Here is a 13,235-nt window from a genome sequence, read left to right as displayed (position 1 = left end):
TGCAGCAAATGCCCTCAAAGGGAAAACGGCCCCAGAGCTTAGCTCACGTCTCCACGTATTTCCATGTTCACTGAGTGTGGGGTCTCTACATGTTTCTTCACTCCTTGCCAGTTTATTACTGTGTTTTAAGAATTAAAAAATACCTGGTACTGAATTTTTAATTGTTTTCATTGGGGGAGTTAGGCTGTACCTGTTTTGTATACATATTTTATTTATAATTATTTTTCAATATGTTATAACATTATGGTGTATAAAAATATGCTTCCTTATATTTTACTTTATAATTTTAAGTCTTTTCTTATTGTCACAAGAGCTTCATAAAAGTAATTAGAATGTCTATGTAATATTTTATAAAATGGATTGTTGTAATTCACCCAGCTGTATCTTTTGAGTAATAGCCTAATAAGTAAAAAGATTTTACAATACAAATATTTTACCATTTTTAGGTTAAAATTCCTTGTGTTGTGTTCACATTAATTCATTAAGATAAATTGCATAAGTCAAATTAATGGGTCAAAAGATATGAACATTTTAAAGACTAAATGGCTCTCTATAAGAATTATACGTGTTTATACCTCATTTAGCAGCACTGAAGAATGCAGTTTTCAAAGTTAGGTGTTTTGAGAATAGTCCTACTTACCTGTTAAAGTTTTTATTGAAAGCCTTATGCAGGTCCCTGTGTGCAGAAGGTAATTAAAATTTATTGAAATACATTGAATAACAAAAATAGAATTACATTCTGAGTTTTTTTTTTAATTTAATGTTCAAATTTATCCTGGGAAGTTGAGGATTTATTGCACTAAATAAAGTTTAATATCCCTTTTTTTCTCACTCACTAGGTGTCTCGAGACTTACAAATGCTACAGAGAACTTAGAGAGAAGATTGGCAGCGATCTCAACCACATGGGAGCGGTGCTTGGGCAGTGCATGTCCCCTCTGCCAGTGTCGTACAAAGAAGTGTTGGAACGCTTGGAGCAGAGCAAGGTAATAATGGTACATGTGAGTCTCCAGACTGGATGGAAAAAAAAGTGGTGGAGGGGGGCAGAAAGCTGGCAAAGGCAGCAGAGAATGTGGCTGTTATGACCCACAGAAATCTTCAACCCGAGTTGTACACTCAAGAAAATTCTTTCAACCGAAAGGGGGTAAAGGAAGCAGTGATTCTAGAGAATTAATAGTTGGGTTCATGGGACAGCCTTCTGCCTTGTAGCATGCTGTCCTAATTGACCACTTTCTCTAAAGCTTTATCTTTTACATATTTTGTTAGATGTTGCTGGACCAGTGACATAGGGTTTAATGCAGCTGTCCTAAGTGTTAATTCTGGTTACTTCTTATATTCTATTACCAAACAATTTTAGTTTTTGCTTATTTTCATCTGTTAGAGTGTATGGTATTATGTTGTTAGGATTCGGTTGAGAGCATTCTGAATCATCTTTGTGTAACACATCACCCTAAAACAAAACACAAAAACAAAAACTGAAATAAAGCTTTGGCCATTGATACAGCAAGTATTGTGCACATTAACTACCCAGTATAATATGAGATTTACAATATAATAACAAAATGAACTTCTAGGATATTTACCTTTGAGAACACATTCTTGCTTGGAAAAATTGGTTTATGGGTCATTATTTGTTCCCACAGTCTCAAATTCACATGCAGTACAATAGATAATTCTCATTTGTCTCAGATTGGCCTTCAAAAGCACTATAAAATAGGTCATGAAATATTTGTGGGTGCTTTAAATCATTTATTGTTCAAGATTTTTAAAAGTTTATAACTTTCAGAAAAATTCATAGATTTTTTCTTGCTTAAGGCCTTGGTGTCAAATCTTACATCAACTAAAGAAGACTTCATGAAACTACGACGGGTCCTGAGACACCTGAGCCGCACAGTCACAGACAACGATGGCTTGGGTCTGCTCAGAGCCACGGTGGCTCTGTGGGAGAAGTGGCTGAGTGTGCTGGAAGCTGCTGGAGAGTGGGAGGTGTGGTGCGAAGAGCTGAAGCAGGACTGGAAGGCTGTCAGCGAAGGGGTGAGTGGTTCCTTTCTGACAGTGAAGCCATACAGTTTTCTTAACAAGTGTCATTTAAATTGTTTTATTACTTTTATATTGTTTTTATTTACAACAAGTCTTCAACCTCTATCATTTGTTTGCATCACATATGTGTTACACATACATGTTTATAGAGGCCAGGTCCTATAAACATCAGCTCCAAGAAATGATACAAAGTTTTTTATAATACTGGAATATTTTTTGGTGTCAGATAATGCTTAAAAATAAGTGACTACTTGTTCATGCAAACTTTAAAATCTCTTTTGTGCAGATGAATTACATCCTTTTAAAAATAACTATCTCTACCTGGCACTAAAGGTTAGAATTAGGAAGTATTCATAATAACCAACTACTTTGGAAATTGACTACAATAGTTAAGTGAGGAAATTAACTGTAGTTGCAAAGTATAGGTCTAAAAATGTCTGATTTTTTTTTTCCTGAAAACTGCCTCAAAGAAACTTCTGTGATATATTCATTAATCAAACATGTTAATTTAACTATGTTTCAGGACTTATACATCACATAGGTTTAGGAAAAAAATTTAAATGGTATAGAGGCTTCCTTTCCGTATGGTCTTGTGTTCAGGCTGTGTGGCTGTTCTTCTGGGGAGGTTTGTTGAATTTGGAGGTGTGGAACCTGCGGGGCTGGAAGGCTGAGTAGAACCTGTAGAGGGTTGAAAGGAGGAGCAGGAGGTACTGGTGGACAAGGGGGTGCCTTCAGTACACATTTCATGGAGGTCCTCATGCCGCATTTGCAGCATTTTTCTGAGGTTCCAGCCTCTTTGAAATTTTCTTTGGACGACGGATGGGTAGTGGTAGAAATTCTGAAGAAGTGGAGGTAGATGGAGATCCTTCAGTTCATTTGGATTCACGTGAATGGATATCCAAGGGACAGGAATTCTGTGGGGCCATCTCATCTCAAACAAGACCCTGCAGTTAGTCATGAACTTAGAGTACCACTTAAAGAACTCTGTAGTGGTCATAGTAAATGGGTGGAGATTTCTCAAAGAAGGTTAAACCCTTATGGAAAGCGTTATAGATCTGACAAAAAAATTCTCACTATTGAAATTAAAAAAGGGTGGAAAGAAGGCACCAAAATTACTTTTCCAAGGGAAGGAGATGAAACACTAGTATTCTAGCAGACATTGCTTTTTATTATTAAAGATAAAGATAACCCAAAATTTAGAAGGGATGGATCAAATATAATTTATACTACTAAAATGAGTTTGCAAGAGGCAATGTGTGGCTATTAATGTGCCAACAGTGGTTGAAGACCTATGTTAAGAAATGATATTGTGAAACCTGGAATGAGAAGAATTATTGGATATGGGCTGCCATTTGCAAAAAATCCTGGCCAATATGGTGCTTTCTTCTATTTAAAAAAGATTTTATGTATTCATTTTTAGAGAAGAGAAGGGAAGGAGAAAGAGAAGGAGAGAAACATCAATGTGTGGTTGCCTCTTGCACACCCCCTACTGCGGACCTGGCCTGCAAGCCAGGCATGTGCCCTGACTGGGAATCAAACCAGCAACCCTTTGGTTTGCAGGCCAGCACTCAGTCCACTGAGCCACGCTAGCCAGGGCCATGGTGACCTTCTAATAGAATTTGAAGTGTCCTTCCCCAATTCTGCATCTGTATCATCCGAAGAAGTACTTAAAAAACATCTTCCTGTCTCATAGAATGAAAACTCTGTTTCCCATATTTTTTTAAAAATTTTATTTATTTATTTATCTATCTTTAGAGGGGAAGGAGAGAGGGAGAGAGATATCAATGTATGGTTGCCTTTTGTGCGTCCCCTGCTGGGAGTTGGCCTGCAGGGAACTGGCCTGCAACCCAGGCATGTGCCCTGACTGGGAATTGAACTGCCATCCTCTGGTTCACAGGCCTGTGCTCAATCCACTGAGCTAGCTACACCAGCCAGGGCCTGTTTCCCATATTTTGATAAGGCACTGAAAATATAGAAGGATTGGCAGTTTACTGATGCAGATGTGAATTCTGTATACAGACATGTAAATTATTTTAAGGGTCCGTTACATTTCATGAATAGATACAGGTCAAATAAATAGGCAAAAGGGATTTTTACAGTTAGAGATGGGGAGAAACCATTCACTCTATTTTGTTTCCCTTCTCCAAAGTCATAAATTTTTAGTATATTGCTTACATGTAGAATTTGATTTTGTGGAGTGAGTAGATATTTTTCTAATAAAATAATAGACTATCCAAGTACTTTATTTCTTATATCTTTACATTATCAGTTTGGTAGGTTCTCATTTATAATGGAAATTTAAATTCTCAAACTATGCATGTGACACGCGTTTCTAGAAAATAGAAACCCAGGTCATTGGGAAACGTAATCACTAGATTTCAGTCACTATCTGAAGTGCTGCTCTGGTGCCCATAAAAGAATATCCTCGTGCACACGTTGCACCATTTTGGTTTTCAAAATGTGCTGTAGCATTTGTTAATAACACAGTTGTGATGTTCTTAAGGTGGGCCTTTACCCCATAAAAAGGAAACTCATGGCAGTTTATCTCTTGTGGAAATCCCGACTGCCTGGGCCACTGATATTTTAGAAATAGGCTATTTTTAAAATGACATAGGTAGTTTTGTGCAGGTTGCCTATATATCTTGGACTTAATAAATTATAGGCACATTGTCCACTACTTTAAACTAGTTTGTTTACTAATATATTTTTAGAGGAAGTGTTACTTGGAATTAATTTTTCAATTACACAGTCTTTTGTAACTTACTCATAGTATACTACGTGTACCTTATGCAATTTCCCCAAAAAGCATAAACTACCACTATGGTGTTAAAGCGAAATGTGGGGAAAATAAACACTAACTGCTGCTTATGGATGATGTTGCTACTACTTGTTATGCATATAAATATTTTACTTTTTCATATGCATAGGTTACATTTCTTAGGTGTTTTAATTTTTAAACATATTTACATCTAAAAATTTTTTAAATGAAGTAGTGTAGAATTATGTTAGGGTTCTCTTTAATTCTTTAATCTTTCCAAAGGGCCAGGTATAAATGAGGTAGAAATCAGAACATTAAATGAAAATTCTTCTCTCTTATTCATGTCAAAATTCCTGTTGAATTTACTTAAAAGAGAACTAGACTGAACACTACTTCATTAAATGTTTCGGTTTTTAAATGTTTAGTACTATCATATTTTCTTGCATATTTTAAGAACTTGTTATTCTTAAAAATGAATGTCATTGTTGGTGGTGCTGGTGGAGTTTCATTAGTAAATAGTCTCTCGAATGTTAAAACTTTAAGAAGCATTGTACAGTTTACCTTCAGCGGGACTGCTAGCCTCCAGTGCTTTCCCGTTCAGAATGGCACTGGGTATTGAGTGCGCACAGTAAACTACGTGCCTTGCTAAGACCACACTTCACACATGATGCCAATACACCCTTGCATTGCCCTCAGGAGTTATTCCCATTTTAATGAACTTTTAAAAAAATATTTTACTTGTTTATTTTTAGAGAGGGGTAGGGAGGGAGAAAGAGAGAGAGAAATATCAATGTGTGGTTGCCTTTTGCATGCCCCCGACTGGGGACCTGGCCTGCAACCCAGGCATGTGCCCTGACGGGGAATCGAACCAGTGACCCTTTGGCACAAGACCTCCCAGCCAGTGGCAGAATTATAAGCTTCTGTGGACTGGAACCACATTTCTTTTGCATACAGCTGTGACTTTAGAATCATCCAGGGCTTTGTGCTTAGTAGGCACTTAGTAAATATTTCTTGAGTGACAGATCTTACTCAAACCCAGGTCTAAGGCTAATCCTAAGCTTTAGTTCTTTTTATCTTAATTACATTGTTTCTTTATTGTGATATAACTATTTACAATTATATTTTATTAATTCAGACCACATTCATTTAGATCTTTGTAATTATCCATAAAGCATGTGACAGTATCTGCCCAACAGAATGTTTTTCAAAGAGTAGCAAAAACAAAATCTGTCCTCATGTAGTGACAAAAACTAACATTTAATAGGCACTTATGGAACATATGACACGCACAGCTCTAAGCTCTTTATGTGTATCATCATTTATCCTCTCAAAAATCCTATGAGGTGGATGTTTTTATAGTTCTCATTTTGTAGATGAGGAAAGTTCGATTTAGTTGTTCCGATTCACAAGCGAGGGCCAAAAGCTGCTTCCAACTGGCACTCTGGGGTGTAACTGCTAACCTATCAACTTGAATGGTATTTATACACACCAGACTGATGTAGGATTTTAAAATAGCTTTTGTCCATTCGATAAAAACTGTATCATCTAAAGGCCTGTACATGCAAGGTCATGTTAATATGGTTGGTGAATTCGTATGTGACAAAATGAATAAAGGTTTTGCATAAGAAGATTGTTAAAAGCAAACTTAAACATTTACAAATGTTTAAATTTACAAATTTACATTTACAGATTAAAAATCAATTTAGATTTCGATTAATCCCCCCCTGCAAGTCTTACCTTTCTGTTTTCTTAAACAGAATTTGCTTCATTTAAATATTCACTTCTGATTCAGAATCATCGGTTTATGCTTCAGCGATCACAGTGAGCTAGAATGAGCCTGTGTCTTCAAAGGCAGTGGGAGGTGTAGGGCTGGCTTCGTCCCCTTGGACCGAAAGCCACAGCCTTTCCATGTTAGTTCCTGTTTCTGTTGGTACAGGGTTTCCAGTCTCCCTCACTGTAACTGCTTGTGGTTTTTTCTCCCTGCCCAGACTCTATTTTATAATCGACTGTGAACCCAAAAGTTTTATAACCAATTTCTTTTCAAATTATGTGTCTGAGGAAAATTATGCAGGGGCTGCCGAGCCTCTTGTAGGTATATGATTGGTGCATAATCTTTGTGGCAACTATTTTCCTGGTTTGGGGGCTGTATTCACCTGTTTTGGTGTAAAGTTTGTTGAATTTTTTTTCTTTTTAAGTTTGTTGAATTTTGACACGTGCATCCAGTCATTTGGCCACCAACAAAATGAAGATTTAGAACATTTTCATCACCCCAAAAAGTTCCTTTGTGCCTCTCCAGGGGCATCTCCTTCCATTATCTCTGGCCCCTGACAACCATTAATCTGTTCTTACATTTCTGGAATGTCATATAAATGGATTCGGACAGTTTGTGGCCCTTTGAGTCTGGCCTCTTTTCACTGAGGGTGATGCATGTGAGATTCATTCATGTTGCTGCTTGTATCAGTAGTTCATCTCTTTTTATTCCTGGGTAATACTCTACTGCACACGTGTACGGCAGTTTGTTTATTCATTCACGGGTTAGAGCATTGCCAGAGTTTTGAGTAAAATTATTGTTCTAATAAAAATTATTCTTCCCTCTTGTGTTCCTCTCCTTAATCACTTAGCAACGAACATCGGAGAGTAGAGTCTAAGGCAGAGGCTTGCAGGCAGGTGGTTTATTTGGGAAAGTGATCCTAGGGAACAGGAGTGGGTGACGAGGAGCACAGAGACTGGAAGTCAGAGCCTTGAAGTGCTTCACTTTCATCACTTTCATTGGTCCTGGTTGCCACAGTTGCCCACTTATGGTCATCACCAGGCACAGTAGCACTAAGAGATGCTCCATTAAGTCCTGGTTTATAGACATCGATCTTTCAACCCAGAGGCGTATTGGAAACCCTAAGGTGTACAGTTAACTCTGTCCGTAGAGCAATTGCTCTCTCTCCATGCTGGTTCTTTGGCAGCAGAGCAGCGAAACGACCCTGTGGAAACTTTATCTCAGTCCCTGGTGGAAATATAGCTCTGCATGAGAGTCTGGACTTCAAATACAACTGAACTTAGGTTTGATGGGATGGAAAGCACAAATACCGTGACTGGGTCTCTTGAAGAGGGGCCGGTCTGCACCTGCACGCATGTGTTCTAGCGACTGGGACTCAGGTGGGTTATATGGTCCAAGCGGCAGGGCGGCTGACACCTTGTGCGGTGCCTCCTTTTCTCCAGACCCCCCTCTGCACTGGCAGCATTCTGATGAAAGGACCTGAGCCATAGTTCCAAGCCTAGCATATACTGCCTGCAGAATCCCATAGACTCATCCAGGGTTGCACCTCTGAACAACTTGATCTTTACCTCATAGGGATGCTGGCATACCCTAGGCCACTGGGCCCCTGGGAACTTACCTGATGCTGGAGTCCCTAAATTTTCATAGGTTTTCATTCCTACCCCCCAGCATCCGGATCCTCCTTCATCATTTGAGTTAGCATGATACCGTTAATGTAGGAATGTCAAGATTGCAAGATGCCTGACTCAGCCGGCACATAGAGGAGAGTCACAACACGCGGGCAGATGTGATGAAAGGCTGGTGCAGCTGAGGTGTGAGCCAGAGGGTTTGAGGAGATGCAGGAGAGGGATTTGGTTTTCTCTCTCTTTATTCTGAGTTCAGGGCCAATAGAACTCCAACTTCCATATATGTGATGGGTTAGGTAATGCATTTCTGGATTATTCTGTACATAGCTGTCAGTAACACCCGATTATTAGTTCAGTCCTTTGGGCTGCTTTCCCTTTGCCACAGGTGTCAGGGTAATGAGGACTTAGTGGACTTACTTTGTTTTGAGCATAAGTGATCAGATGTGAAAGAGAACCGTAGAAAAAGGACCCAGTGGTTGCCCAAGCTTGTACTGAGTGGATGCAGTTGGGTGGAGCTCATTCTAACTACCCTATGGGTGTCTCCAGGGAAACAATGTCTAATGCAGCTGCCCTCTGAAGGAAAAGTTACTTATCAAATCGCTCAACAGTGTTTCCTTCAGCTCATAACTGTGATACTTCATTTTAATCACACATCTACATGATCAATAGGTGGGAGCTATGGGATTCTGATAGTGGAGGTATAATCTTCCCAGCTGTAAAAAGACAAATATTACTTTGAAGTAGATTATGGCATTCAGAGCCCTTTGAAAACCAGCATACAAACATTATGGTTGAAAACCAGTATACAAACATTAGGGTACATTTTTCAGTCCTGAAATGGTAAGACTATATTTTACTTATTCTAGGTCTCTCTTTTTGTTTCTTGAATTAGGTTGAACGAGAAGCAATTATTTTAGATAATCTTCAGGAAGAACTCCCTGAAGTGTCCAAAACAAAAGAGACAGCCACCACGGCAGAACTCTCTGAGCTAGTAGACTGTTTAAGCCAATATGAAGAGAACGTGGAGAAGCAGCAGCTGTCGCTGACCCTGCTCCTTCAGCGCATAAAAAGCATCCAGAGCGCGCCGGACCGCGCAGGCGCGGTGCAGACTGTGCCGGCCTTGCGAGAGATTACGACTATGCAAGAACGATGCCATGAGTAAGATTTCGCGAAAAACTATTAAGGAAACGTGTTTGACAGGTTCAGGTTTAAGATTTAGAAAATACTGAATTTCAAGAATGTAAAATATTGTAGGATAATGACAAATGTTATGACAGAGTTGAGTTGAATCAACACAGCAATCGAAAGGGGTAGAAAGAATTGATAATTAAAACAAGCACCTGTTTTCGTCTTGGTATTACTGGATGAGTGCACCGCTTCATGTTGTTTTTCTGATGGCTGTTTTTTAAATTTAGTCATACATATTTATTATATGAAGTTTAGAGGCTGTGGGACATTATAAAGATTAATATAAAACCCACCTTTAATTTTACCACTCGGCAATAGCCGTTGCCAATCACTTTTTTCAGTATAATTATACTTCTACACAAATTGCAAGCCTAGCACTATCCTGTTTGGTGTTCTGCTGAGTCATTTATCAGCATATCATGTTTGTGTGTCTCTGCCATGGATGTGCTCTGAAACACAGCCGTGCAGTTTTTCATCATGTGAGTATGCCGTAACTTATTCAACAAGCCCCCTAATGCACAACCTTTAAATCATATGTATTGTTTTTACTTTTATAAAGCACTGCAGTGAGGGTTTTCATGCCATGCTCTCTGTCTGCATCTGTAATTAATTCATTTAAAAAATGCTGAGAGGCAGAGTCATTGAGTCAAAGTGTCTAGTAAATTGCAGCTAGAGATACTTACCTAATTAATAGCTCTCAGGAAGGATTTAGCCACTTCAGCTCCCCTGCCGATGTGGTGCATGCCTTCGCAGCACATGGGGACGGCATGAGATAAAAAGGCTGGCGCGGTGTCCATCCCCAGAAGCAGCCGTGCCCCATTCACACCTCAAAGTCCAGTTCAGTTGAACTCAAGGATTACACGGAAAAGAGGATAGAGATGGCAAGTGTTGTAGAAAGTGTGAAAAGAGGATATTTTGAGATTAAAGTTTTGGGGAGGTTTTTGATTGAGTGATAGAATTGGATGTATGCTTATATATTCAGTATATAAATCATTGAAACTGGTACTTTTCTCTCAGCAAAAATCTTTTGTGAGCTATGTGAACATCTTGTTAGTTGTTGAAATAAAACTATTTCACAGATGAGCAGGCTAGAGGAACAATTTAATTTTGATGCTATATTTTAGGCTTTTTCAGAAAGCTCAAAAAAATAAGGAATCGGTGCTGAATGAAATCCAAGAGAGGCATTCTTTCACAAAAGACATAATTGCTTTGAAGAATTTATTTCAACAGATCACAACTTCTTTCCAAAATATGGAACTACAAGATGGCCTAGAAAAAGCAGAACAGTTTGAGGTAAGTAGAAATGAACTTGTGAAGGTGGCTGGTATAGGTTTGTAGTCTTGAATGCAGAGTACTTGGGACAGAGGTAACTCAGTGACCATAGTGAGCAGAGAGGAGAGGGGAAAGCATGTGCAAAGGCCCTGTGGCATAGTGTGGGCACAGCCACAGAAGACCAGTGTGGCTGGAGAACAGAGAGCAGGGTTGAGACCAGGTTAGGAAGTAGGCCAGTCTGAACCAAGCAGCCCATTTTCAACCACATTTTATGTGTGTTTGGTGAACAAGGACCTTAGACCATTCTTGAATAGCATGTTAGATAATTCACAGTAGGGTGTAATGTCTTACATCTGATAGGGTGGAACTTTTACTTACAACACTTCTGACAGCAAATGTGTGGGTTCCTCCCCACCCCACCCATAATACACACACACACCACAGCAACCTATTCTCCAACTCCATGTACTCCAACCTGGTGTCCTGCAGTTCAATTCAGTTCTAACACTAACTTCTTCCAGGAGCTAGCACAGACCCCACAGCTTAAGGGCTCAGTCCCACAAGACTGCCCTCACTTCACACACCAAATGGCAAGCCCCTGGGGTCTCTGGTACTTCTGACCGACAGTCTCTATGTTAGGGCTTCTTATGACCCCCTCCTCAGGTTCGATAATTTGTTAGAATGGCTTACACAGAAGTCAGGAAAGCACTTTGCTTCCTGTTATTGATTTATTATACAGGATAGAACTCAAGAACAGCCAAAGGGAAGAGATGCACAGGGCAAGGTATGGGGGGAGGGGTGTGGTGCCTCCAAGACCTCACTACTGGGTGTTTCGCTCTCCCAGCACCTCGATGTGTTTGCCAGTGCCAGAGCTCTCCAGACCTTGGCAGGTGGGGCTTTTTATGGAGGTTCCATTACATAGGCATGATTGGTTGATTGGTTGAGTTACTGTTCATTGGAGATGAACTCAACCTGAGTGGCTCCTCTCCCCTTCCTAGTAAATGGGAAGTGGAGCAGAAATTTCATTCCAACTGTTGCCAAACTAAAGGGGTTCAGTTCCCTGCACGCACCAAAGCCCAGTCAAACATGAACAGGAGTTTGCAGCAACGAAAGTGAAGGTTGGTTAAGGAAATGGTGCGACTCACAGGAGAGCGTTGCTCTCAGACCTGGCTCCCCGATAGTTTCTAGAGGATGGTTATATAGGGGAAAATCTTGCATCATGGTGACTGAGGGAGTTAGGGCCCTGTTTGGGGTTGTGGTCTCTACTGATTGGTCAGCACTAGGGCAGGAGGGAGTTCATCAGTGCATCTGGCCCTGGTGTCAGCCACGCCATTGCCCTGTCTGGTTTTACAAGCATGTGTGGTTGGTGGGGTCGGACTACTTTTCTGGGTCTAGAGCTGAAACACAGCTGTGGCCTAGATGTTACCTCCAGTTCGACTGAAACTCTGTGTCTGTGGGTGAACAGACCTGAGAATTTGTTCCTGAGATTATTTGACACTGACTAGAGCCCCAGTGCCCCGCCAGCTTCATGATTAAAGAGGTGCACAGGAGAGGGAAGGGGTGAGTCAGGGTGCTTCTGGGCTGGACAAGGCTCCTTTTGAATCAAGGAAAGGAGAAACTTCCTGATAAAGGAAGTGACGTTTTTTCATGGCTGCAAGTGGTTGGTTCTCCTGGCAACCAGCCCTCATTCTAAGCTATAACAGCGATTGGGGCATTCCTAGAGTCATTGCATTTGCGTAAACTCAGGTTTGGGTTGACAAATAAATGAAAAAAGATGCTCCTCTCACTACATTTAGGACATGTCAAACATTGCAGAAGCTGTGCCAGAAACCAGTGATGACCAAGTGTGTATATTATCTCACAGTATCGTAGCATCGTTTGGGAACTCATTTTTTTTTCCTGGATGTCTCTTGTTCAGGTCCAGTGGTAACAGGCAAAAATGATATTTGCACATTTATCCACAGGTCGCATGTTGTTGTTAATCAGAGTTGGTGTCAGTGTTGAGAAGGGAAATGTCCTGTCCCTCACGGAATCAATCTTCTAGGGGAAGTCATCTGTGTGCAGCTTTGAGCGAAGCCCTGTGTCCCCAGACCAGGTCTAGATAAACCAGGGTGACACTATCCCTCAAACCCCAGCTTTGTCTGCCTGGCATTGTTCTCTAACTTTCCCTTGTCTAGATTCTCTCTCTGCTGTGGATCAAGAAAAGGAAAACAGTGACACATCACGAAGTCATTCGAAATTGTAATCATTCTTCAGTGCAGTGACTCACTCAACCCATTAACGCACACAAGGCTGCTGTGAAAACAGACAAGCCCAAAACGCCAGAGCGAAGTCAAAAAGTAGTTTTCCACTTGATCTTTGGGAAACCTTCCCAAACAAATGAGTTTCTCCTTTATAATTAGTGCAGGAGAACCTAGATCAGATTTTGTTTCTAGGCCACAACCAATGGACTATTTGTTCAGGTTTCTTTTATCTGCTGAAACCCGCATTCTTTGCCTGGAACTGGAACTCTCCTGTTTGAAAGAAGTTGAGCTCTGCTGGGCTGTCTAATTACATGAAAGCAGACACTTCTGCTTCAAGCGC

At 40.4% G+C, this 13,235-nt stretch overlaps 1 protein-coding gene and 1 pseudogene across 5 annotated transcripts in view; both read left to right on the top strand.

The window, feature by feature from the left end:
* The window catches only part of SYNE2 (spectrin repeat containing nuclear envelope protein 2), a 296,623-nt gene that overhangs the window by 165,498 nt on the left and 117,890 nt on the right, over positions 1–13,235 (top strand). For all 5 annotated transcript variants that reach the window (XM_037031145.1, XM_037031147.1, XM_037031146.1 and 2 more), the window contains 4 exons: positions 840–984; positions 1,814–2,032; positions 9,085–9,350; positions 10,505–10,673. In XM_037031145.1, coding sequence (XP_036887040.1) covers positions 840–984; positions 1,814–2,032; positions 9,085–9,350; positions 10,505–10,673 — 799 coding nt within the window. The remainder of the gene's footprint in view (positions 1–839; positions 985–1,813; positions 2,033–9,084; positions 9,351–10,504; positions 10,674–13,235) is intronic.
* Positions 2,670–4,906, top strand: LOC118976600 (dnaJ homolog subfamily B member 4-like; annotated as a pseudogene).

This window comes from Sturnira hondurensis, unplaced genomic scaffold (genome assembly GCF_014824575.4).
Source record: "Sturnira hondurensis isolate 20B ecotype Veracruz unplaced genomic scaffold, ASM1482457v3 Scaffold0021143, whole genome shotgun sequence".
NCBI classification, from domain to species: Eukaryota; Metazoa; Chordata; class Mammalia; order Chiroptera; family Phyllostomidae; genus Sturnira; species Sturnira hondurensis.
Note: the sequence above shows the minus strand (reverse complement) of the source record. Positions and strands in the feature narration are given on the sequence as shown.